Below are 26,318 nucleotides of genomic sequence, written 5' to 3' on the forward strand. Positions count from 1 at the left end.
GCTGTAGTGTGTTGTCGTTGCCTTTGTTGTACTGACACTGCCACAAAGAGCTTGGCTCCTTCGTCTTTGTAACTGCCTAAGAAGCAGTTGTAGGCTGCAATTAGGTCCCCTTCACAGTCTTTGCCAGACTAAATAAACCCAGATCTCTCAATCTCCCCTTGTAGGCCATGTGTTCTTGGCCCCTGACCATCTCAGTAGCCTCTGCACGTTCCTCTCCATCCTCCTCCTGATTTGGGGTGCCCAGAGCTGGGCACAGCACTGCTGGTGCAGCCTCCTCAGTGCCAGGGAGATGAGGGCAGTAACTTCCCAGGAGGGAAGTGAGGAGAGAGAGTGAGGCCACATGCCTCCAAATGTCACCCAGACCAAGGCCTGTCTCATTGGCAGTATTCTAGTGGGGTAGATAAAAGCTGTGCACTGCAAATTAAGCTCTCACCTTGAGTGGTGTGCCTGCAGTCAAACAGAAAGCTTGCAAAGGAGCAAGGACTTGACTAATGCTTCTGGACTGTTGTCTTCAGAACACACTAGTAAAGTTAGTATATTTTAAAACATGAAATCAGAGATTTATAATGTTGTTGCACATAGAGAGGATGTTTTATGAAAACTACTACATCTTTGACATTTTTTCCCCCAAAAGTTTGTGAAGGAAGAACTGTGGTAATTCAGATAAAATGGATTAAGGATTTGGTGTATTTAATTAAATTATGGATTTCAAACTCTCCTAGAATTGTCAAAATAAAAAAATATTATAAATCTGTGACCATGATTCTATGAAGAGACCTCTGGCTTAAATGTATCAGCTGTGGCTCTGATAAACAAAACATTGTTAGATTTGCATACCTATCTCTGGTTTACAACAATATGGGGATTATTAGATCAGGTTTAACCTATTGTTTTGTTTCAGTGCAGTTATACAAATCTTGCTTTAACTGCAGTAAATGTTCTCCATCATTCATAAGTTAACACTTTTTCTTCATGTGGGCCTCAGATCTAGTGATTTACAACAGTTGTGTTTTATTTTTGAAAATAACTTAACAATGGTGGTGTCCCTCTATGTCTTAACTCAGTCAACACTGGTCACAATCTAGATGTAGCAAAATCTATCACATATCTTGGTCTTATTTGGAGAGACAATAAAATTCATTATCTATACAAGATTTCATTACTAACCAAATATACTACAAATTTGACAATATGTTTCTTGAGTTATATGTTTCATATAAACATGTTCAGATTAACTTGGACAGACAGAACTTACTAATAATTTTTATGTAATTGCCATGTTGTACTTTCATTATCAAAATACGTGCCATTTTGCATGGTGAGAATAACATGATGTCAGCACTGTGCATTTAGTATGATAGCAGGAATCACCTGGACCAAAAGATACCATAATTAATGCTGTTAACTGCTTTCTTCCTTTTAAGATAGTATCAGATTAAAGATGGTGAAGAAAGTTATATTGTTTGACGCAATGTCATTAATTCATGTTATTGATTTATTTCTAAGTGTAGAGTTCTGTTTCATCTTTGGTAGATCTCTTTGTTCCATGGTGTTTCTAATTAGTAAAATTCAGCTTCCTGAAAACTAAACGGAAGTCAAACTGATAAAGAAATTCTGACTGTGGAATTGCAAGATTAATTTGGCTATGCTTTATTGAAATATGCTGCAATATTAAAATGTGCATGAAGCCTTTATGTTGCACATAAAACCACATTTATGTGAAACATCACAAAGTGCGACATAAAGTTTGAAGATTAAATCCCGGCACTTGATTTTTATTAGGTTTGTGTGTGTGTGTGTGTGTGATTTAAGGGCTCTTTTTTATGTGATACATGTGTATCTCTGACTAAAAGTTCATATAAATATTGTTAGTAACATCTTTCTCCCCAACACAGATACAATAGCAGAAAGGAGCGCCTTACGAGAACATGTGTATCCTAAACTGCGAGAATTCTGCAGGGAAAACTACGGACTGGAATTTCAGGTAGGTTTTGTTGTGTCGAATCTTGCACTACTTTTTCTTGAAATTAACTCTGTTTAGAACAGAAAACTTTTAAAATATTGTAATTGTTGTCATATCATTGGTAAAATACAAAATTGCAAAAAATGTATTTCACGTGTTAATTGTACAGTTCAATTTACCTCAAATCTGACTGTACTCAGATGTACTTAAATTATTTTACAGGCACATTTGAGGTAAATTCTGAATAGATGAAAGAGAACACAGGGTTTTACAATGCAACATTGCACTGGTGCTAATAGCATATGGCAACAAACTGACAACTTTCACCTTAGAAATTTAATCGAACCACCTCTATTTTAGATTTTCAAAGTATTTAAAAAGAAATAATGTTACATCTGAATTACCACGTTCTAGAAACTATACTGAAGTTAATGCAACCTGTTTTTAATGTAATCATTGAAGTAGCACCATCTGTACATCCACATAATTGTTATATCTACTGTAACTATGGGTTTGTCTTCCACTGTAATGTGGAAAGATAATTTAACCAGGTGAATACTGAAACTGATTAACAAGAGGGATTGAATATGGAACATTTCTATTGAGATGATAAACAATGGAATTTGCTTCCTTTAATTTCAATTGTAAATTCCCATTGCTTCAGTCAGTTCATTTTTTCCTTTACATTATGGAAGACGTAGACCCATCCACATCTTTGATAAGACCCAATTGGTAATAAACATAGTTGCATTTTACTTAAAACACATGAATCTGGCATCACTGTTAAAGTCAATGGTACTTTTAAGTCAGGGATATCTTAATTCACAGTCTAGTGAAGTCATCCAGTAGAGTCCCATATATGTCAGGAGCCCTGGAACTGGCTCTCTGCTAAGAGAAAGAAATACAGTGTGTGATGCTGTAAAAATGTTCAGTTTTCCAAAATTCTGGTTCTACATTCTCCAGCCTTCCTCAGATACTAGTATTAACCTCCCATCTTAGTGACCCCAAAACTCAGCTCTCCAGAGTGTAGCTTGCTTGGAAACAGCAAATGCCTTTTATACAACATCCTGTTCCTCCCAGTGTGTTATTCTTGATGCACATGCAGCTGGTTTTTAATCAAAATAACAAGTTCTTAAATTAGGATTTAATTCCCTGAATCGCAGTGGAGTTGCTGAATCTGCATGGTGGTAAATTCCAGAGTGATTTTTGATTATGGCTATAAAAGAATTTCATCTGCAGGTCCTAACTCATCAGCTGATTGGGAAGTCCCAGCTGCAGTGATACATGCAAGGAATAGTAAAACATATTTAAATAATAAAGATTTTTTCCCCTGTGATTACCACATGATATTAATGGAAAAGATAAACTCCTTATTTCTCAGTCATCTTTGAGGAGACATCTCAGTGACAGTCTCCTCCAAGAGGATCATAATCCACTGAATTCGTGAGAGGAAGCATGTCTGTCTTCAAATGGATTGTGATGTAGTCGCTAGGGGAGGAATGAAGTTTACTTTAGTTGTTATTCATGGAAGCAAATTATTTTATTCTATAGTTTGAACACCAGGAGCGTCCTTATGTGATACGAGGTCTGAGAGACAGCTCCACTGACACGTTTCTGAAAACAGCTGGAAAGCTATCACATTACTGTGGAAGCAAAGTAGGAAAGCATGTACAAAAAATTACTAAGTGAAGGTAGTAGAGCATTTTGGAAGAAGCTCTGAGGTAGACTTTATTAAAACTTTTTTTTTTCCCTATTCCATTCCTGGTACACTGAGTTTCTTAGGTTAGCAAGCAAAAACAAGACTAAACTTTTTAGTGCACTGGTGTCAAGAAAGTATTATGTACTTTTCAAATACAGGGTTGAATTTTTATTTCCCTGTGCAGAACACATAACTTTTCATCCTGATCTGTCATTTTCTCCTGACCAAACATGAACTACCTTGTGTGTGACTACCACAGATGCTCTATAATAGAGGGTGTCCTGAAACCACCCTCTTCCTGGTAAATCGTGGCCCAAATGAAATGCGCCTGAGGACGTTCACTGCTCCAGCTTCCGCAAAGTCACCTGGCTGCATGGGGACGTCCTTCAGTTGTTGCAAAGCACAAGATCTGTCAGGCATCCTCAGGCTGGTGGGAGCTGTTAGGGAACATAACCACCATGTGTGAGGAACTAGAATGAATATATTCAATCGCTCTATTAATTTCTTTGCTCAATGGACTTTCTTTTCCATAAAATCAGAAAATATTTCTGAAAAATGGACATTGGTGAAGACAGTAAAAGTAAGCAAGCTGAGAAGAAGACTTCCTGATTGCATTTTGTACCTGAAATACAGGATTTTTTTTATGGGAGGCCAGAGAGGTTAAAGAAAGTAGTTGTAATAGAAATTTTTTGGAGGATAACTAACTATAGTTAATTAGCAGCATACTCTTTTCTTCTTGGGAACAATGAACTGTGTCAAATCACCTTCACCATGTGATATATGCTAGAAGGAAGGTGTAATTTTGCAAGAATGAGATTTTTTTTAGTGTTTTTTTTAGCACTTGGAAGTGATAAAGATAAAATTATTTCATTTCCTTAGAAAAATCTGTGAAACTGTAAGATTGGTAGGACAAAAATTGAAATAAGCAAAAGGAAACACTAAATTATGAACAAAAGGTCTCCAGTAGGTGACCAGTGTGGAACTGAACTCAAGCAGTGCCAGTCTGGTGTGAGTAGCTCTCACACAGAGAACAGCCCCACTGAAAGCCAGAGTGGGTATTTGTCACCCAGCTTTTCCAAGCATAAGCAAAAATGTACTTCAGCATCAGATTCGGTTGTCTTCTCGTTCCATTTCTTAAATTTTGTAAATATTATTTATTTTAGTTAGCATAAAGAATAACCAATAAGCCCCTCATTTTGAAATTCCTGGTGTCTTCAGAGGCTTAATGGCAAAAATATATCCTCTTCCATGACAAAATTATAACATGTTAAGCGATTATGTGCTGAAATTTTGTTAGCCCATAAAAATAAACTATGATTACACACTGAAGGCAGCCGCTGAGCCCCTACAATATCTGCTGTTCCAGAAATTTCCTCTTCACAATTACAGAATTAATGTGATTTCTGAATAGTTAATTAAAAGAGATATTGCTTTTATGATTCCGATAAACTTGAGCAGCACAATAAATTCATTCAACCAGTAACTCAAAAAAATTTTACTATATACCAAGATGCTCTAATTTTATGACTAGAATACTTAAGCTCTATCATGCATCATTCAAGTAATCAGACAGCTGAATGCAATGTGAAGTTCAATAATGAAGTCATATAGATAAAAAACAGAAAGGAGAGAGGAAAAAGGGAACACTTTTTTCCTAATGAGAATAAAAGAGAAAAAGAGAAGAAATCAGTGCGAATGAGGGAAAGAGGAAGGCTGTTTGAGATGCAGTTTTGTAATGCAAAAGCTGCTTGTTCCAGCAAAATTTTGGAACCCAGTTTCCATAAAAAAGAAAGATATTAAGTGTATTTTCTTGGCAGTGCAAGGTACAATGCATACTATACATTGGGCTGTTTAACTCATTATCAGACAGATGGTACATTACTTTTTGTGTTTGGCAACAGCGTGCTTAGTCCAGCAGACACTGACACCTGTCTCAAACTTTTCTAACAGTAAAAAACAATAACACTCTTGGTAGTGAAATTAAACATGGGCATAAATACTTGCAGGATTAGGTCTTAAACCCTGGCATTTATTGTTATGAGAAATTTCCCAAGGAGATTAACCAGCTGTAAACTGATGAATTAATTTTACTTTTACATCAACCCATTGTTAGTTCTTATATTAGGTCTTCAGGCCGATTTTATGATCTCTGTAGACAACAGCTAGTTTTATGATTCTGTTTCTTACGGAAACAGCAGAGTTCTTCCAGAGTACAAATAATATTACAATAAACAATACTGTAATATATTCATGCTTAATACAATTTTGATTTTTTTTTAACTATCTCTTTGGACCCCTTTTTTATTCAAGTTACATGCATGATGTTAACAATCAATAGTAGCTTACATGAGAGAGTAGTAGCATGTACCATGTTTAATTCCAAAACAGAAGCATGCTTATGATCCCTATTCTTTTAAATTCAATTTCCCACAGTAAGAATTCGGCCTTTTAGTTAAAATGTGTAGTGAAATCACACTTCATTATGTAATCTCTGCAAATAAGTTTAACATCCATACGCTGGTTTCTTCTAGGAGTTTGCAACTAATTACCATCACAAAACTGAGTCTGTAGCTACAGATGAGAGGTGAAACAGCAAACTGTCTGCCACTGCATATCTGTGAAATCTCTGCTTCCAAAGTAACAAAGACCAGCTAACAAAGGAAGTACAATATTAGAGAACCACACATATTCTTGCTTTTGAGCCATGTGCACAGGATGAGTTTATATCCTGTGGATAGAAGTGACACAGGATGTCAAGTCATGGTCTTGACTGTGATGCACAGCAAAACTGCCATTAATTTCCACAGAGCCAGGATTTTATCAATGCTTTTGTCATTATTGTTACCTATCCATTATATGCAATCTTGTAGCAAATAAAGACTACATCAAATCAAGATCTTGTCATGCTAATCTCTGCAAAAAAGTATGAATATGAAATGAGAGACTGTCCCAGGAGGGACTGTCTGGGAGGGAACATAAAAGACTAGATTTGTCATGTATTAATACCTAAGGAAACCCTGCCAGTGTCTGTAAGGACCGGATATAGACCCTACTGCCTTTTACTGCACTGCAGAGCAATGAGTAGCAGTACACAAAACGTTGACAAAGCTAAGTTTTAATTTGATAGCCAAAAAGGGCAAATGATAAAGTAACAATGTGGCATACTATGTTCCAGGTCATAGACTTATACTGGGGAGTTGAAGCAGACGAATGGGACAGTCCTGAGCTGCAGAAGACTCGTATGAAGCTGTTAGAAGATTGCTTGAAAAGTTCTGCAGGTCCATGTTTTGTTGTGGGTATAAAAATAATGTTTTACTTTACAACAAAAATACGGTGTTAGATATCCTAACATGCATGATTCAGTAACAAATGTATTCTCTTCTTTCTAAAATATTTTATATTCCTCACATTGCATCCAAATGTTTCCCTACATGGCACTGTAGATTGACAGTGATCACTCAGTATTAGCAGAGAGGAAAGAAGGATCTTTCCTGATCAGTCCCCATAGCAAGATGGGTTCAGAAACCACAAGGTATGACTGTGCTACTATCAAAACAGAAGTATGGACTGCTTGTTTAAGGAGGCCACTATTAATTCATTCTTGGCACTCCTCACACATGCATTGTTGGCCGGCCTAGCAGGAATCACAGAAGCACAGCAGCAGTGAAGAACTGTCTGCTCTGATCTGCACTTTGCTGTGCTGTCGTAAACCCAGGACAAGTTAGGATGCCAGATGTTAGTGTGAAAAGACCGGAGGTCACTGACAACATGAGGACCGTCTGAATCTTTGTGTTTTTCCTACTCTCTGCCTTCTCTTTACTGTTGCCAGAACAAGTGTTGCTTTTAGGATTCTTCAAGAGTCAGTAAAGCTGACAAAAAAAGATAGATCTTCACTGGCTTTTCCTGTTAGGCCTAAAGAAGAGACTGAACCAATTTTACAGGTTTATAAAGCTTTACATATTTATTTTAATGTCTGAGAGGTATTTTCTCTAGAAGAACCTGTTGTTTTACATCAGGCTCAACAGTCTGCAGCTCTCCCTCACAGCTTTTACAGCTGAAGCAGTATGATTTATGAAGTCATGCCAAACTTTGTGTAGGGTTATAATAGCTGAAAGGCACTGGAAGGAGGCTGTATATATAAAGTCCTGCTAGGTATACTTTTCCCGCTTCCAATGAATCATATACAATAGATTTTGCTGTCACTGATTTTATATTAAATATACAACTCAGAGCAGTGCATTTTTTTCTCCTCTGTGCTTAGAAAGATTCGTACCATGTTTTACGATATACACAGTTAACTTCAAAAATATTTAAAGGCCAGTTTAGTGTATGGTATGCTGACTGTATTAGTTGTCAGTGCACAGACAAAAAATAGATGACTTTTGGTAAATGCCTTTTCCCAGCTGCTTAGAGAGTAGCATATCCTCTTTACGTGTGAAGAATAAGGCTGTTCTATAACTTTCTGGGTAGATCTAGATAGAGAATCTCTCTAATGAGATTGGCTAGTCACTGGTATGTACTGCATACTTAGCAGCATCTAGTAAAGCATCAAAACAAAAGACAAGATGATTTGGGAAGGATGTGGATTTATTTTCTATTTGAGAAGTACTGTGTGCAAAGGAGACTTCAGTGAAAGTACCAAAATGGCCACAAGGAGTAAGATTTGCTATGGTCAAGGATGCTTCTCTAAAAGATAAATATTTCTGTTATTCAAAAATGTGTTTAATTCTTTATCAGCTATCTTGAGGCTCCATCTTTGTGAGAAATAAATGGGGGATGTGTCACAATTATTTTTCTGTGCATAGTTCTAGTACCACAGAGCTATTAGGATAAATCTGAAGTTAAATTAGCCTCTGTAAAACTCTTCATTTGTTTTTAAGATGATGACCAACATTATTTTAAGTGTTTGCAGAGAACAAAATAGATATCCTGCTTACATTAGATAAATTTAGTTCCAGTTTCATTCTAGTGCTGTAGAAGTACCAGAGCATACAGGGCAAAAGACAGACTCATTCCGTATCTATCCGTCAGGCTGAATGTTTTCAGTTAAACATGCCAAATCCTGTGTTTTGATGTTAGACTTCACTGGGAAACAATTTTAAGACCATGCCTTTGCTATTCCAAATTTTCTTTTGTGTTATATATTTGCTAAGAAAATAATTTAGAAAAGGTAGATTTCTCCTCCAAACCTAAATGTAGCAAAATGCATACTAACTCTTACACTAGTCCTAATAAGGCAGAGAAGAGTTCTGAAAGAACTGCAAGTCCTTGATTATTTTTTAAGGGAAGAATTTTGAAGATTTAATGAACTGAAACCACAGAATCCCATGGGGACAGAGGGGATACAAACCAGTGCCTGCTGTGAAGGCTGGAGATCATTTCTCTCTCTGCCAAAGATGAGACAAAGAGCGAGCTGTAGCATGTGCTGCTCTGTACTTTTATCACACCCTTACAACCATCTCTCTGTCTCTGTTTCATTCACCTCCTTGCCTCTCTCTGTTATTTAGTGTCAGAGCCCTGGGGAGCAAAGGCCATTCTTAGTGCTTGGCTGTAAAGTCCCTGGAGCTTGGATTACTGAGTCTGTGCTGGGTTTGATGTTCTCATGACACTTTTTCATAAGCACACACTGGCCCAGATCTCTAGAGAGTTTGGGTAGATTCCTTCTTACATGACTAAATTTAGTTTTCTGGGTTTATTTTTCTACCTTTTATCTTCCCTTTGATGAAAAAGAGTTGGAACAGAAAGGCATGGTGTTTTTCCTACAGCAGTGTCCGGTGTCCTTAGACATGGATGTTCTAAAATCTCTTGACAGTGAAGGAAACCTCGTCATGTACCGTTGCTGCGTATTTTAGCAGCTCAGAATTTTGAAGCTGTTAAGAGCTGCTTCCCTGATATTGTTCCTAAGGAAAGAAATCAAGCCAAATCAGAAATTTGAAACAGAACAAAACAGTTAGCAGAGAGGTTGCAGTGAGATGACGACTTCAGTATTTATTCTAGCTCTCCCAATGCCTAGACTGGCAAAACGACAGAAATCTCTTTATGCACGTTTGTTTTTTGCTTTGCTGTGCATTAGTGGGAAGAGGTTGATTTCATTTACAACACAAATTGAAGATGATACTACTCCAATAAGCATAATTACTTTTAATTTATAGTAATGTAACTAAAAACTGAGTTGGGCACTACAGGCTTTGGGCAACATCCCATTTCTTGAGAAAGTTCCATCTATCAAATGTGCCACTTCCATTCAGCTGTTGGGTTTTTTTTATTTATTTTTCCATTGCCACTTATTAAATTCAGACACAGATCTGGGATTAAATCAGACTATTCAGAATTAACTAGCAGATATGGGGTGATTTTAGAAAGTGTTTCTTTATGGTATTTTGTGCCTGCATTGTGCTATCAGGTGAAGAGAAAATGAAATTCAGCTCTTAAGTTAGTGCAATGCATAAATTGGAAGTCTTGAGCTTTTCTTCAGATATGAAACAACAAAATCCAAATTAACACATATTCATAAACACATAGTAGGAGACAGTTCTGATAAAAATTGGTCATTCATTTCCTGTGACACTATTTGGGAATGTACGGTCCCCCCTCACCTGCTGCCTGAGCTCTGTCAACACTTGGTGCAATCAAGAGAGAGGAGTTGTTAGGTTGTTTTGTTTGTTTGTTTTGCTGTGTAAAATCAGTGCCTATTATACGTGACCATTAGCCTTTACTGTAGGCAAATACATACTTACTATTTTTGATCTACAGAATAATTTATGAAGATGATACTATTTCTGTGGGGAAAAATACTTTCCATATGAATTTTATGCAGAAATCGTACTGCTGGTCTCTGGAATGCACATGGGGAAACTGAAATGCAGTATATTTATGAAATTGTGAACTGCTTAAAGTCTGCATTGCATATCAATACCAAAACCAAAATACATTCAGTGCATCACTGGAACCTTTACATTTTGTTGGGTTATGTTTCCTGGTAAATTCATAAGAGATAGAAATACAGGCAGGATAGTAGAGTAACAATAAAGGTTATATTATCATCCTCAAAATAGTACTGATCATGAACAGTATTTACCTGTTATGGATCTAGTCTCAACACCTTTAACAACTAATAGAAAGATACAGGTACCTCCACTAATATCTGAGTCATCTTCAGGATGACTGTTTCTCCATTAACAGCAAGGAGACACTAGGGAGTTAGACTGCTAATTTAGGACAGTGCTTGAGATCAGGTAAGGCTTTTAGCTATCGTTAGTCTGTAGTGATTATTTGCAGAAAAAGTTTACTGCCCTTTTGTTGAGATTCCCAAACTAATACTCCAGTACTAACCTGCTGTTGATTACGCCTTAGCACAGATGAGAGATCTGTCAGGCTTCTGTGCACTTCTCTGCAAACACAACCTGTAAGCTGTGGCAGTGGGTGCTCCCTTCCATCTGTGCGGCACCACGCAGTCTCTGCCCAAGCTGCCGTTCTTGCATGACCGTGTCCTGAAAAATTGTAAAATGAAAGGGAGAAATGAAAATGAAATGTTAGTTTGTTGCCTGTAACAAGTTGCTGAAGTAAATATGTTAGGGTTTGTACAAACCTAAGAGATTCTCTCCACCCGCCATTCAAATTTCTGGTCCAAAGAATAGTAAAAAACAATTTCTACCTACTCTGAACAAGTCATTGTAATTTACATTATCTCTCTCAAATTATTGACAGCTTGTTGCTAATTTCAGCATTAATGAACCATTAAAAGAGAGCTAGCATTATAAAATCAGGGTTCCAGTAGGATTTTAAAATAACATTAACAATTCACAATATTTAGCATGTCCTTGAATCACCCTAAAATTGAAGACTAAATGTGGTAAATTGAGGAGTGAAATGTTTTTTGCATCTCTGGATCTTTTTGTTCCTACAGTACAATGCACGCTGTAGTCACTCCATGAAGTACACTGCTACTTGGTTGTCTTTGCTTAGTACAAATGGTTGATAATTAATTCTGAGCGCATTCCAGCTCAGAGAAAATTCAAAATTATATTACTCCAGCTCTGCTGAATCTCCTCAACTCCCATTTCAGTTCTGGTGGTGCTTTAGGGTTTATTTGAAATGTGAAAACCAAATATATACAGGTTCTGGAACACCTGAGGTACATTTTGGTTTTGCTCTCCTGGGAAAACTTCCACACATTTTAATTTAGGGAGGCTAAAGCCAGTCAAATGTGTCTATATTTAAACAGGCAGTTTAGGGAGAACACTAAGCACCCAGTGCTCTTGGGAATTCAGAAGTTATGAGTGCTTGGTACATTTCAGAATTTAATTTTCCTCAAGGAAGCAACTCTATAAATAGTTTTTAAGCGAATGAGGAAAAATAGCTGGAACCAGACAAGGCACAACAGCCTACCTCTCCCAGTAAAGTGTATTCCAAGAAATAAATGTCAAACTGTGAATTTTCTTCTCACTCTGCATCTGATTCAAAACCTGTCCAAATAGGAACTCCCTCTGGGGTCACACAACATATCAGGAATGGCTCCATAGGACTCATTGGCATTAATCTGAAGTGTGTGCTTGCGGACACTAATCCTGTTTTAGATGGACTTGACCGACAGGAAGGATTTTTCTGTGAATGTCGAAGTAGAGCTTTGTATATTTTTTTGAAACTTCTCAAAATAGATAAAGTGGTTACATTTAAAAGACCTAGCATGCAACTTTTCTCTCAGCAAGCCTTGCTCTTCTTTCACAGTCTCCAGGCTAACAGGCAAAGGCTCTATATCCCTTTCCGCGCGGTTTGCCTCTGAACAACACAGAATGGAATCAAGAACATAGTGACATTATATGATTAAGCTTTTGTGAGTTCCTTGATCTGCTTTAGGACTGGAAATGTATTTTTCTGTGAATCATCTCTGATTCTCTGAATCTAAAAATGCTTACCCATTTTTTAAACATATCCCATTGAAAATAGCTACAAGATTCATCTGGGAGGTTTTCCATAAAACACAGAAACTGCCTGGTTTTTGGTGCAGTCTCAAAATAACATGCATTTTCAGCCTACAGTCAGAAGACTCTACATATTTTCTGCTAAGTCACTGTACTTCTTTTTCTTGACATAAATAGAATTTTTGGTGCTGCCTTCCAGAAAGGTTAAGTATTCTATTTAATAAAATATATATAATAATATATATATAAAAATGACTATACTAGTGAGAACAAGATTATCATAAGCTCGAATTTCTATCATTCTATGTATAATGTGTAGAGGAAGAAATAGGCTGCATCAGATTTGTGAGTTTTATTTTCTCTTGACCCTCAAGAGCTTTACTAAACCATCTTCTGAGGCAGCACGATAATCAACTAGAAGTAATGATCTGCAAGTGAATATGTAGATCAGAAAGCCAACAGCAGCATGGGGCTGGAAATCCTAAACCTTGCAATTCTACTTCTGTGTAAAGAAAGAGCATACTTTACAGTATTTAGCAGGCAGTTTTTAAGTCCGAAGAGATTCACTTCAAGGATCCTTTGGTTCTCCAGTAACAGACCCAGAGAGAAACAATCCAGCTAGCAGTACCTGGGGGGTTTTTGGTTTTGTTCATTTTGGTTTTGTTGTTTTGTTGAGGGTTTTTTTAGATTTTGTTGGTTGATTGGTTAGTTTTTTAAGATAATCAGTGTATTATTTCATAGGGTACCTTTTTTTTCAGTGAAAGAGATAGATACTAATTTATGAAAGTTAAAAAAGAGGGAGTATCAGTGTTCATCGTAGTGATACTGGTATGCATCCATAAGGTATTGCCTCTTTTTTCTTAAAATATTTGCTTTCGGCGTAACGTGTTTTTTTGGAGTTACTGCTCTGTTAGTATGCAATGTAGCAACTAATTATCATATGCTTCTTTCTTTCACAACTGCAAAACATCACGTAATGACTTTATATTCCATTCCACCTCAAAAAAAAATGAAGCAGAGAATACTTACTTAGAATGCTGTGGAAACTGCAATTAGTAGTAGTAAACTTCATGTTCTTTTCTTGTTAACTGTTTTGCATAGTGTAGAAATTACATATATGTTTCATAATGTCTAAAAATGATTTAGAATAGTAGTGCTACTCATGGCTGGAAAAATGGCACATCACCTCACCACATGTTCTGGCAGAGCAAATTCTCTGCATCTCAGTGATACCATCGCATGGCACAGGAAAGACTGTTTTTACTGAGAGAGGTGTCATGACCTGATGTTCTTTACTGAATTTCTTTCATTTCCCATGGGAATTTGCTACAGAATTGTTAAACGTTTGGCTGATGACCTGACCTATTACCTTCAGGTGGTATTTAGTATTTAGTGCTTATACATTTACCATTTATTTTAGATCTGATTACCTTTCAGTTAAAAATTAGTGTTAGAAAAGGCTTGAAGATCTCCCAACAGAAAGCTACTATAGGTAAGGTTTTATTTTAACCTATTTCATTCTTGAAGAAGTATGATAAGTAAAATCTAAGAGGATTTATAAAGGTGATTTTTTTCATCTATATTATAAATGGAAAACTAATATTGGGTAGTATTGAAGAACAATAGGTTTTAAAATGTGACAGTTCTGAAGGTGGCTTTATGAAAAGATGGATTTATATTTCATATAAACCAAATTATTAGAGTTGGCATTTTAATTGTAATATATGTTGATGTGAATTAACTGTAAAGATTGTTGACGCTCTGAATACTTTAAGTAATGCTATTTGTTATAAGCTGCTGTCAAATGTGTAAGTGGTGTGCTTCATGAAGCCAAGGAGAGCTTTAATCTCTGTTATCACAGTGCTTGCTTTAGTCTTTATACTGCAGTTCAGATCTCTTCCATATTTTTCTTCCTCTTCTTAACTGTTATTACAGTTTAGATTATTAGTTCCTTTCATAGGAATTAGTTCCTTTCATCCTGCAACTATGCTACTGTCCTTTCTAGCTTCCTACAAATTTATAATTATTTAATAAACCAGAAAAAACAGTTCTTCCTCTCCAAGCATGTGAAGAGTAGGGAACATATGCAAATAATTTAAGAACATACAGAAGGGACTGATACTTCCACATCGCTCTTAAGTTTACTGGGCCATAATACTGCTAGCATTTTTGGGGAAGGAATATTACACTCTTTCTATATGTGTCTTCTTGTGCAAGGAATTATCTAATAATTTCTTTTTTATCTTGGAAGGACTAGGTTGATAAAGTATCTGTTCAGAGAACACCAGTCACTAACGGTACAAAACAACAAGCCCTGAAACCTATGCCAGCTGGCTTGGAGAAAAGAATGTTTCATTACAATTGGAACATAAGGATACGGAAATCAACTACAAGTAATCAAAATCCAGGAGCTAGTAAAAATAAATAACACAGGCCGTTCCATGTGTAGTTGCAAAGCAAATTTGATGTTATGCAATGCTACTTGTTTCGTGTACTGTGATAAAAAGTGCATTCTGGGTGCTGTAGAGAGGTGGCACTCTAATCTGCTAGAGCTAATGTCCCTTATACTAAAAATTTGTCTTTGGGCCTTCGTTTATTTTATATTCCTGCAAAACATGTTTATTGATGATGGTTTAGGTACTTCACTACACACTACACAGTCATGGGTCATATCAGGCTCATGGGGGCTGTATTATTCTCTGCAAGTTGTGAAATCATTTTCTTGACACTTAATTACAAAATCAGATTTTCATTTGTTGAGTCAATGAATACCAATCTGTTTAGGTCTAATAATAAAGGGGAGGAAAAAGAAAAGCAGCAAAAAGAAATTTGCAGCAAAATCTCATGTCATGTTACAACTAGCTTCAGTTTTCGTAAAGTCTGGAGGGGTGTTAGAAACTCTGTTTTACCATCAGTGATCTCTGCCTCTGATAATCCTCATTAATTAACACTTTTTAATAGCTTGCTACTGGCTATATATGTTACCGAGAAACATGGCTTAAGTACGTTACACAAAAGCATAAATATGTAGGTCTATTTCCAATAAAGAGTGTATGTGTGTATAGTGGGATTTAGATAGCCTTTGCAGTCCTAAAAACCCCTCCTCAGCTGCTGCAGCTTTGGTGGTGACTAGAGAGTAGATGCCTCTCTAATAATGCCTTAGTTGCCTAATTAATCTCTTTTTCTATGTTTGACATTACCTTAATCCAAGGTCTTTGGCTCATCATCCCGAAACTGGAGTTTAGAAACTAACCATCCCTTCTGATAAACACTAGCAAGATCACATTTCCCAGAAAACAAAGATATGGCCCCTTCTCTTTAGAGGGTGCCTGAGTGCAGTGTGAGGCAGCATCCTTTCTCACATACGAAGAATACCAAAGAGGGCAGTAAGGTTTTTAACTCCTGGGGCTGGTACACAGAGGCCAGTGCCCTGTGCTCCCAGCTGGTGACACCGATGGGCTCATAGTATTTTCTTCCTTTCTGGCTCCATGATGCCTGTAACTCTGGACACATTAAGCAGCAACAGTAAGAGAAGCTTTTCTCCATTAGCCAGACTTCACCTATGAGATGCAAGACAGGATTTCAAACCCTTTCACAGTTCCCTCTTGCTTGGGTGAGTGTTGTGATTGTTTCACAAAGCAGGGGAGATTTCACCACCATGCCCTCCTCTGAAAGACAAGATTGATCTCCGTGCTGTTTCCAGGGTTGGTATGTTTCCCACTCACTGTAGGAAGGGTAGTGATTTCCACAGACAAAGTTATTGATCCCAGTCTGGACTGGGTGCTAGTCTTTCATTAAACCTAGCCCTGGTAGCCCTTGTTTGTTTTTCTACCCAGCCCTGCTGTTATAAAGTGTTATGGGACCTGTCAGAGAGCTGTCAGGAATCTGGACTGCAGTAGGAGTTACCTGCAAGGTCCTGAGCTTGATGTGAGAGGAAAAATGTACACACTTGTCATGAAATCTCCCACCCAATTTCAAAAAAAGAGCAAAGTGAGAATGATACATTTGTTTGGAAGAGAATCAGAGTGAGTAAGCAGCTCAGATCTATAGCCAGAGGTAGGCATAATCTACAGTCCTTTCTCAGTCCTACCTTTATTCACAAACCTTTTTCCTAATTTCATTCTTTTTGACTGATTTTTCCACCTGCACCCATGCTCAGGGAGAGCAAAGACCCAGCAATGACAAATGGTGAAGGAAAAGTCAACAAAATGAACTAAACTGATGCTTCGTGATCATGTACAAGACAGGAGAAGAGTGTGGAGGAAGACCATTCACACTTTCAGAGCCAGGAGAAAGGGGAGGTCTGATGAAGCAAAGTGTATCAGGGAAGTAGGTCATTAATTCTTCTGAGGAAGCACATTCACTCTACATGATGGACTGTTTGCTCCTACCCACTGTGTCCTGAGAAGTTGCTCATCAGTGTTTCATATCTCCCTCCTGCTAGGGAAAATCTTTGAGATTTAAAAATATTGCACTGTGGGTGAAATTCAGAGTTGAGGAATGAATTTACAGCTGAATTTGGCTCTTCTCTTTAATTTTCTGAAAGAGAGTCAAGCATCAAGAAAATCCACCATAATTTTCTTTTTGTAACTTAGGTCAGGGGTACAAACTGGAGCACAGGAGGTTCCACTTAAATGTGAGAAGGAACTTCCTCACAGTGAGGGTGACGGAGCCCTGGAACAGACTGCCCCGGAGGGTTGTGGAGTCTCCTGCTCTGGAGACATTCAAAACCCGCCTGGACACCTTGCTGTGTAACCTCATCTAAGTGTTCCTGCTCCGGCCGGGGGATTGGACTAGATGATCTTTTGAGGTCCCTTCCAATCCCTAACATTCTGTGATTCTTTGTGAATGTTACTCCCAGCAAGAGACTTCAGCACTTGCACCTCATCCTTCCAGTTGCAATGCCAGACAGTTTTCTTCCAAGGTAGTTCAACAGCCCTTTTTTGTTCTTCATGGAACTGAAACCAATACCTGTCTCAGGTTTCTGTAATACCTACAGCCTGCCACAGTGTACTTCTGCAGTGCCTCCAGGTAAAAAAGGATGAGAGAAATTAGGGCATGGTTTTGTGAAACAATGCACAGCAATATTTCTCAAGGCAAGGAACATAAATGCATATCCCAGCAAGTGGGGAGAAAAAAAATCTCAGCAAATGAATGTGTTTATTATGCTTTCAGTTTTCTATTAACTTCAATAATTTCAATTAAAAATTATATTCCTTATTCTATGTTTTGTACAATCAGCTGATATTCTAAAACTAAATATATTTACCCATAAGCTTCAACCAAAGGATTGAGGTATGAACATGATTGATTACTATCACAAAAGTCAAATGAAAATGTTTACTACTTCTCTATGGTATCATTTTTCCCTTAAAAACTAAACAGAACAAACAAGGTAAAGCAACAGTCCCATCCCTGCTGAAAGATAAACCATTGCATATCAACACTCAAAAGAGAAATGCTTATTTTTCAAGCTATCACTAGCCTCATTTTACAGACAGGTAATCTGAGGCAGTGGCAAAAGCATCAGGAAGTTACCAGTTTCCATACTGAGATGAAGCAAAAGTGGAAGAATTGAAGAGATCTGCAGCAGCTCAAACGTTCTGTCTGCTAAGCTGCCCTGCCTTACAACTGTTGGCCATAGAAGAAGAATGTTGTTCTGAAGGCACTTTGACATGTACATCCTAGAAATCACAGATTACAATTTTTTTGGCCTTCTTTTCAGTTTTTTTATTTCTAATGGAAGTATTTTTGGGAGGCTTAATTCCAGTGCAACATAACTTTTGTCCTTTGATCATTACCATGAATAGACAAGAAATGCAGTTAAATGTATTTAGTTGAAGAATGTTCTCTCTGTGCATGTATCTGGAGGTGCTCACACTGTTCTGCATTGTAGCTAAAAGGAAAAAAAGGAGCAGAGACAGCTATTCTCAGGACATCTCTTGGGCACCATCTACTCTGGAACTCCAGCTTCATAAAATTTGGTGTAGATAAAGTGTGTTATTACAGCTTTCTCTATCTTGGTTTCAGTTGGTCACTTTGGGTCACCTTAATGGCTTGGAGTTTGCCCTAACAAGGAGTTAACATATATACTCCACTGAGATTTTCAATTAATTCATATATTTGTTTCTCTTCTTATTGAAATCATTAGTGCATCGAAAATAAATCTAAGTAAATATACTGTTCTGGTTTCAGTTCAGATGATTCACTGTTGCCTAGCCATTAGCATTTTTGCTTTGAGTTTGAGAAGAACTGGCTATTGGTCCCTTAAGGAACAATAATAATAATAAAATAGGACATACTTTTCTGTTTGTTTCTGGTAATAAATTCTCAGTTTTGATTCAAATCATATTTATTCATCAGAAACATGGTTCCCACTAATCCTGTTATCTTGTTGGAGTTTTTTTTCCCAAAAAATGTCTCTGGCTGTGTCTGAACATCTTATATTTTACAACTAATTTCTATAGGATAGTGTTACAATAGTGTTACAGTATATCGGCAACAAATTAAAAGGACCCATAATTGTACTAAATTTCTTTGAATGGTGCGTTAAATAGAAGGCCCGTAAAAATTGATATCCTGGCCATTTTTTCCAGATTTTCAAGGCATGATTTACCTGTATATTTGCTTCTGTCAGTTAACCCCACATTTCTGCAGACCAGAGGGTAAATATACCTACATGTTATAAATTTTGTGTGCCTTACCTGACTTGAATGTGCTACCTAGGCAGGTTTGCAGATGCTAATGTGCTGTGTTACCACCTCCGAAATCAATATGGAAGACAAGACATAGAATGTAGCCAGTATACTTATAAAAAATAAGACTTGAAAACAATGGAGCATTTTTTGTAGCTATGCTAAAGTGATTCTGTCTTTAATTCATACATATATGAATACATATATATACATGTATATACACATATACATATATCAATATATCAATTGAAAGAAATTGATGAGTATGAGCATCTGATATAAATGTCACAGTAAGCCATGGTACAAAAACAAGATTTCTCTGAGCAAAATGTCTATTTGATTGAAATATATGGCTTTAAAGATGAGAAAAGTTTTTATTTCACAAGAAAGATTTAACTACAAGAGGCAGGAAGCCTGGAAGTGCAGGCTGGGGAAGCAGGGAGTTAAATCTCCAACCCCAAGATTCACAAAAGGCAGTGAAGAGCAAGTGACCGCAGGAGAGACAGGGATCCAGAGGACTGACTTCGTAGCCCTTGATTAGGGCAGTCATGCAAACTGTGGAAAGATGAGGTTCATGTTCCTGGTGCAATTAATATTCAGTTACTTATACAAAGCTATGTGATTTCATGTAGAGAGGAAGCTGCACCAGCAGGAGCTTTGACATGCTACTGTTGCCTCATCATTGATGCCCAGAAGCCTGATGAGTGGGTTTACATACTGGTGACCACAGACTTATCCTTCTTCCAGTTCAGGAGAGATTTTTAAACAGGCCTCTTGCTTAATGGGTGAGCTCCCTTGTTATCTACCTTGCTCTAGATTATGACCCACAAGCTACAGCCTGGTCCTCACCAGTTTTCTGCCCAAGGCCTCCTGGTGAGGCATGGCATGGGTTTCTACCAGACTACAGTCCACAGGTTCCGTGGGGATGGTAGAAGGACATCTCCCAGACATCAGTGAGAGCAGCTTTTCCTAACCCTTGATAACAGATGAACAACATAACATGCCAAGGCATTTTGACAGCACTTAAGTCCCTACAAGTTAAGCAGCTGCTGAAGAAACACTTGGTGCATCTCAGTGGCACCTGAATGCTGATGTCAAGTGCCTGCAGGCAATTTCAGCTCAGAGCATGAAGCATTCACTGAATCTTCGGTAATGTGAGATAGTCTCTTTCTCCTAATGGAGCTGTTCTACTTTGAATAAGTGATCTCAGTTTAAGCTTACGTTAATTTAGCAGGCTGAAATGTGAGCTACTCGGGACTTAGTTCATGAGTGGGCAAGGCTTTCCTCCTTTAGTAGTGAGCAGTTTCTGTAAGAGGACAGGGCTGAGAATTAGGAACAACAACTTCCACTACCCAGTTGTAGCAAAGGACTGAATCTCTGCCCAGGCTTAATTCCCTGCAACTAATTCCTGTGTTGAATGAGGAAAACAATACTTCCTAATCACTCATGGATCTTGCAAAATCAAATTAAGAGGTGCTTAGATCTGGATGCACCAAGATATCTTAGGTTAGAAAATTGCGGTTAGATTTAATTGCTTCAAAGATGATTTCTTGAATGCTTATTCTTCAAGAAGCTGGTAATCCAGGACTGCTCTAAGAAGAGGCAGAGAGGATATATGTATGTGCTTCAGTGTCACATACAAAAATTCACAAAGACCGAGAAGTAAAAGTGGCAGGACTGACCCCATGAAGCCCAGCAAAATATCATTGGATCAGATCATTCACCAGGTACAAAACTGTATTTTCAATGAATCTAAAGCTTTATATGTTGGTAAAACAGAAAAAAAAAAAAAAAAAGTTGCTCTTAAGTTGACAAGTATCTGGAATTACTTCACAAAACATTACAAATCTGACTTTTCAAATGACTTGATTTGCAAGTGTTGACATATAATCTATTAAAAAAAAGAGTAATGAAACCAATCACTAATGAATATAACTTGCTGTTATTTGACCACTAAATATTCTTTACTGGAATTAAATATATCTAAAATTTCAGCTTGTTCTGTATTAATATAACGTATGGTATTAGGATTCATGAACATTTTAGTGATGATGTCTGAACTAATTACATGAGATGCACTATGAATCCATCATATCAAGATCAAATCCAAATCTGGTTAGTTTTCTCCGTTTGGTCACTATTGTGACTGTGCCTATAAATTTAATATCTTTCTGTACCAAGAAGATCAGAGGGAAAAATATTTCCCATCTGTATCTAAACAGTAATTTTTTAATCTTCATTTTATAGCAACTTTAGCCTGAGGCTCAAAAAAGCTAACAAGACTACTGCTGAGGTTGCTCCATGTTAATTCTATAAAGTTTTGTTAGATACGAATGGTTGCTGAGGGTTTTATACATGTTTCCCAGCCTGCTGGCTTTAAACAGTTCAATCACTTTCAATCTAATGAATCTTTAATTTGTTGTTTTACTATGAAAGGAAAATGACTCGTCAGGTGGGAGATTTTGATTCACAAGTCTGCATATAAAACTGTCTCTTGGTACTGAGCATAGTGTAAACATTACTCTTCCCTTTAAAACATGATTTCCTATAATAATTATCAAAATGCTGTAATGCTGTTATCACAATTTGAAGGTTGATGTTATTACTGTAGAGTACTGTGATATTTTTCATGAAGGCATGAAATAACAGCTTTTTTATTTGCAGACTTAGTATGAAACAACATTTAAATTCCATTACTTCATTTTTCTATGAAGAAATTTGCATTTACCTCAATGTATAGGAAATATGGAGAGAGAGGCATATATTTCCAGAGGCTGCACAAGCCTCTGACATGGACGCAGTTCAGACACTGAAGCCTCTGGAGGAAAAATGCTATTCAGAGTGTCACCTTCTTAGAGGAATACCCCTTAATTCCTTTGAAGTATTCAACCACTGTTTTCCTCTTGGCTTCTGTTACCTCAGGAGCTCCTGGCTCATCTCTGTAAGACTTCGAGCGTGCTTCAGTGTGACCAACACATCTCAGGGCCACCAGCTGAGGACCCTCAGTGGCACCCTGCCCTTCTAACCTTGGCATCTCATCCCACAGCTTGTCACAGGCAAGCCTGGTATTGTCCCCCTCCCCATCATGTCTAGTTCAAAGCTCTGTCAACGAGCCCCGCAAGCTCATGTGCAAAGATCCTCTTTAAAGTCCCTTCCAATTCAAACCATTCTATCTTTTTATGATTCTATAAGATAGAGTTTTCACAGCCTGTGTGTACAAATGCACCTGTCCTAAGGCTGTCATTTAGCCTTACAAATAGTTTGTTAAGATTCCAGCAAACACATATAGTCTGTTTACAATCCTTAGTCTTTTTTTTTTTTTTAAATAATGAACACTGTTAATGGAGAACATACCATGCATCTCAAGGAAAGTGTGTTTAGGTGAAGAACTGTTCCCCAGAAACCTGGTGTGTTTATGTGATGTAACCCAGCATTCGAACATTGGTCTCTCAGCAGCGAACAACTGCACTGATTCAGCATGCCTCTTACTTCCAGCACTGGGGTGTGATAGCACAGTCCTTTAGAAAAACAGCACCAGTTACTTTTGTCCTCTCCAGAAAAATGGAAAGAAGTTGTGTTTCAATCAGTTAAATGGCCAGTGAAATTGGGCTGCAGATTTAGGCTAGTCTGGAGTTATTGGAAAGCACAGGAATGACTCTATGAAGAGTCTTCTACCACATGAAATTTTTTACCGGAGCATTTTTTCTTTTACCAGAGTATTTTTCAAATTGCTACACAGAGTCAGGTGCTAATACCAGAACCTCAGATAACTTGTGTTGGAGCACTGAGAGAAACCACACTGCAGTACAGTGCCTGGGATTGCCCTGCTCTAGATGATGGACCTGCTCAGTACAGTATTTACGATTCGCTGGTTCTACTTGTGTAATCAATTCCCTTCTTCATTCCAGTGCTGTTCTTTTTATTCCCTGTGCTGCTCCTATTTCTATTTCTCTTTGTTTACTTGTCAGTTCTACTGTATTAGAACATCAAAGACACTAACTCATTTAATTGCCTTTCTAAATGCACACATTCACCAAGCAGGTACCACAAGTGTCCTCAGAATCTCTGTTCAGCTGCTGCTTAACTTTGCTTTAGTTGCAGAAATGCCTAAGTTTGGCTAAAACACGGAGCCCTTGCTCACTCCATCTATGTGAAGGGGTATTGCTGAGTTAAACACAGCCAGGTTTCAGGGATGTGCTCTCAGCCTGGCCAGCTCACGCAGCTTGTATGCGCAATCCCTATAGTAGGTTTCTGGTGTGTGGTGGGCACAGGCACAGCAGACTGACTGGCACCGTTCTGCCTCTTGTTCCCCAAGCAGTTCTCACACAAAAAGTACATAGCAGTGGGGCCCTGACGTGGGCTCTGCAGCCTTCTTTGGGCCATGGTCCACTTGTTAAGCTCTAAAACTAAATGTCCTAGCCCATTTAGATCCTTAAATGATGTTCAGCTGATGTGTTCCTTTCTTGGTACAGCTGTTAGCTTCAAGCTCTTGTAAGCACTAGATGTCAATGGTAACAAACTAGACTGAGGTTTTACCTTGCAGTGCAACATATAGTCACTCAGACTTCTCTTTCCTCCACAGTTCCTTTTTCCTTTTCTCCCTAGCTCTGTGCATGCATCATCTTTTAAGATTAACCTTAAAACTTTTCCATAAACCACAACCAAGCAAGAAGAGGATAAATACCTCAAAGTAAAGTGATACATGGCTTATTTTGTTGTTTATTAAGGTTTAAGGATGCTCACTGCCATTATCCCAAATGGAGGACACTCTTTTGTATGTGTGATACCTTTGTATTTCTGTTCTTCCCCCAACTAATGCTAGACTTCTGTTAATAGCAAAATATTAGCAATGCTGTCTGTAGCACCAAGGTACACCATGGTAACATATGTCCTCTGCTGTCAGGCTTTCAAATAGTATTTGCATAGGCCTCTGTTTTATTTAAAAGCTCATCATCCACAGTGATTCTAGGATTCTGATCACGTCAAAGTTCCTTTTTATTGTGTTTTGCTCTAGTAGCCAGGAGGATGATCCCTAATACAGGATTATTTACATAATGTCTGTTGCAATGACAGATAAGGTACAAGTAAAAAACATTCTGTCTTTTCATTTTAAAGTATTGCCTTTTGTTATTTACCTATAGTAGAGAGAGAACAGCACAAACTGTACCAGAGAAGCAGAAAAGTACACAGGATAATTCCAAAACAAATTTAGTTGATTAAATGCAGTACATTAAACCCAGTTATTTTAATGTTGACATTTTAGTATTGTTAATGAAGGGCCCAGCTATTGATCTTTGCTTGGGCAACTGTCTATTGAATCCACTGGACTTAAATTCAGAAAAAATGCAGCCTAATGAATTTCAAGTAATAATTGCTATACAAGGTAATTGCAAAACTTGCATAGCAAAACTCCTTTGAGAGAAATTTATGAGATTTCTACATCAATCTGAATGTGCAAAGGCTTGCAATTCAGCCTGATATGAATTATTAACCTCACTTATATAAAGAAGGAAAATTATATTATATTTGTTTAACCTCTGCAGCTTCAGAGTTCAAAAATTATAGGGCTCTTTGGATAGATCATAACAGTGAAAACTTTGAAATTTTCTCTGGTTATCATCTCATTATGTGAAGCAACGTAGCTTTCTCTATAGTCAGAATAGTCTAATAGTCAGAATGATCACATAGAAAAAATAAATTCACATAATGAAAATACTGGATCATTTAATTAAAATGACTATTATCTAATTCTAGTTACTGAACACATTTCTTCCTTCCTCCTGACTCCTTGATGTACACCCTGAATGAAGCTACCATGGGATATAATGGGCAGCCAGGCAAACCCATCTTTCCCCTAATGCCTCTCTATTGGAGCAGCTCCTTGAAGGACTTGGGTGCTGGGACTTGTCAGAGAATGAAACCTGGACTATATGAACTATCACAATTCTACATTCTTTCATTTCTCCTAAGCTGTGGACAGACATGGACTTGTTCCTGTCCACCAGCTCTTTGTCATAGAATCACAGAATAGTTTCGGTTGGAAGCAACCTTCAAAAGTCATCTAGTCCAAGCCCCCTGCAATAGGCAGGGACATCTTCAGTTAGATCAGGTTGGTCAGAGCCCTGTCCAGCCTGGTCTTGGATGTCTCCAGGGATGGGGCATCTACCACCTCTCTGGGCAACCTGCTCCAGCATTCCTGTCACTGCTCCTCTGTTGGAGGGTGCCAGCTGCTCGCCATCAGAGCCAGCACAGTAGTTGATGTGAGCTCCTCCCAGTCTGTTCCAGGAGAAAAACAGCCAAGTTAGTTGACACGTGAGCTGTGGGCTACGCTGACCGAGATGGTTTTGCCTGAAAGAGGTTGGTAGGTGTTTACATGCATTGCTCAGATGTCTCTGCTCCCAGGCTGCAGCATCCGGCATGGTGAGCTGCTTGAGCAGCCTCTAGTGACACAACAGGATATGGAAAAGGGGTCTGCAGCCTTTATAAGCGGTAAGGCAGGCTTCATCATCATCAGTTATTGATTTTCAGGTTTAGTTACAACATGAAAAGTTTAAAAGAGTTTCTCATTATGATGAGTGCTTTAAAAATAATGAATATTTAGATTTTTATTATTTACAAACCAGGTCATTTACATTTCTAGGGTACTACTGTATTTGCATTAGCATTACTTTACTAAGAGATCTTCCTGATCAAGATGCTGATACTGTTAGTTCCTCTCCACATTAAGTACTCCTTCTCATTAACTTGAAATCTTTACTGAATACATTTAAATGAGGAAAGAAATTAAAAAATCCTACTTTAAACAAAGTGGGAGTTCTCCCTGACTTCTGGGGAACAAGCTTGGAATGCTGAATTAATCTGATGATCACAAAGTTGAAAAATTTTGTTGGAAGAATCCCGGAATGTCCTGCAACTCTGTCTTCTGTAAAGTTTTTCCCAATCCCTTTTTGCATGAAATATTTACGGATAGCAAATTGTGGAAATAAATTTTTAAAAAATTTATTTAGAGCATCACAACCAAAATCTGAATCCTCAGTTTT

The 26,318-nt window shown here is 37.7% G+C and overlaps 1 protein-coding gene across 2 annotated transcripts in view; it reads left to right on the plus strand.

The window, feature by feature from the left end:
* Positions 1 to 26,318, plus strand: part of NWD2 (NACHT and WD repeat domain containing 2) — a 58,617-nt gene that overhangs the window by 21,206 nt on the left and 11,093 nt on the right. Inside the window, exons 2-3 of one of the 2 annotated variants that reach the window (XM_065837354.2) lie at positions 1,896 to 1,984; positions 6,838 to 6,954. In XM_065837354.2, the coding sequence (XP_065693426.1) occupies positions 1,896 to 1,984; positions 6,838 to 6,954 (206 nt within the window). Of the gene's footprint in view, positions 1 to 1,895; positions 1,985 to 6,837; positions 6,955 to 26,318 lie in introns of those variants that run through there. The other variant, XM_071807387.1, reaches the window with a different exon arrangement.

Source organism: Patagioenas fasciata, chromosome 4 (genome assembly GCF_037038585.1).
Source record: "Patagioenas fasciata isolate bPatFas1 chromosome 4, bPatFas1.hap1, whole genome shotgun sequence".
NCBI lineage: Eukaryota > Metazoa > Chordata > Aves > Columbiformes > Columbidae > Patagioenas > Patagioenas fasciata.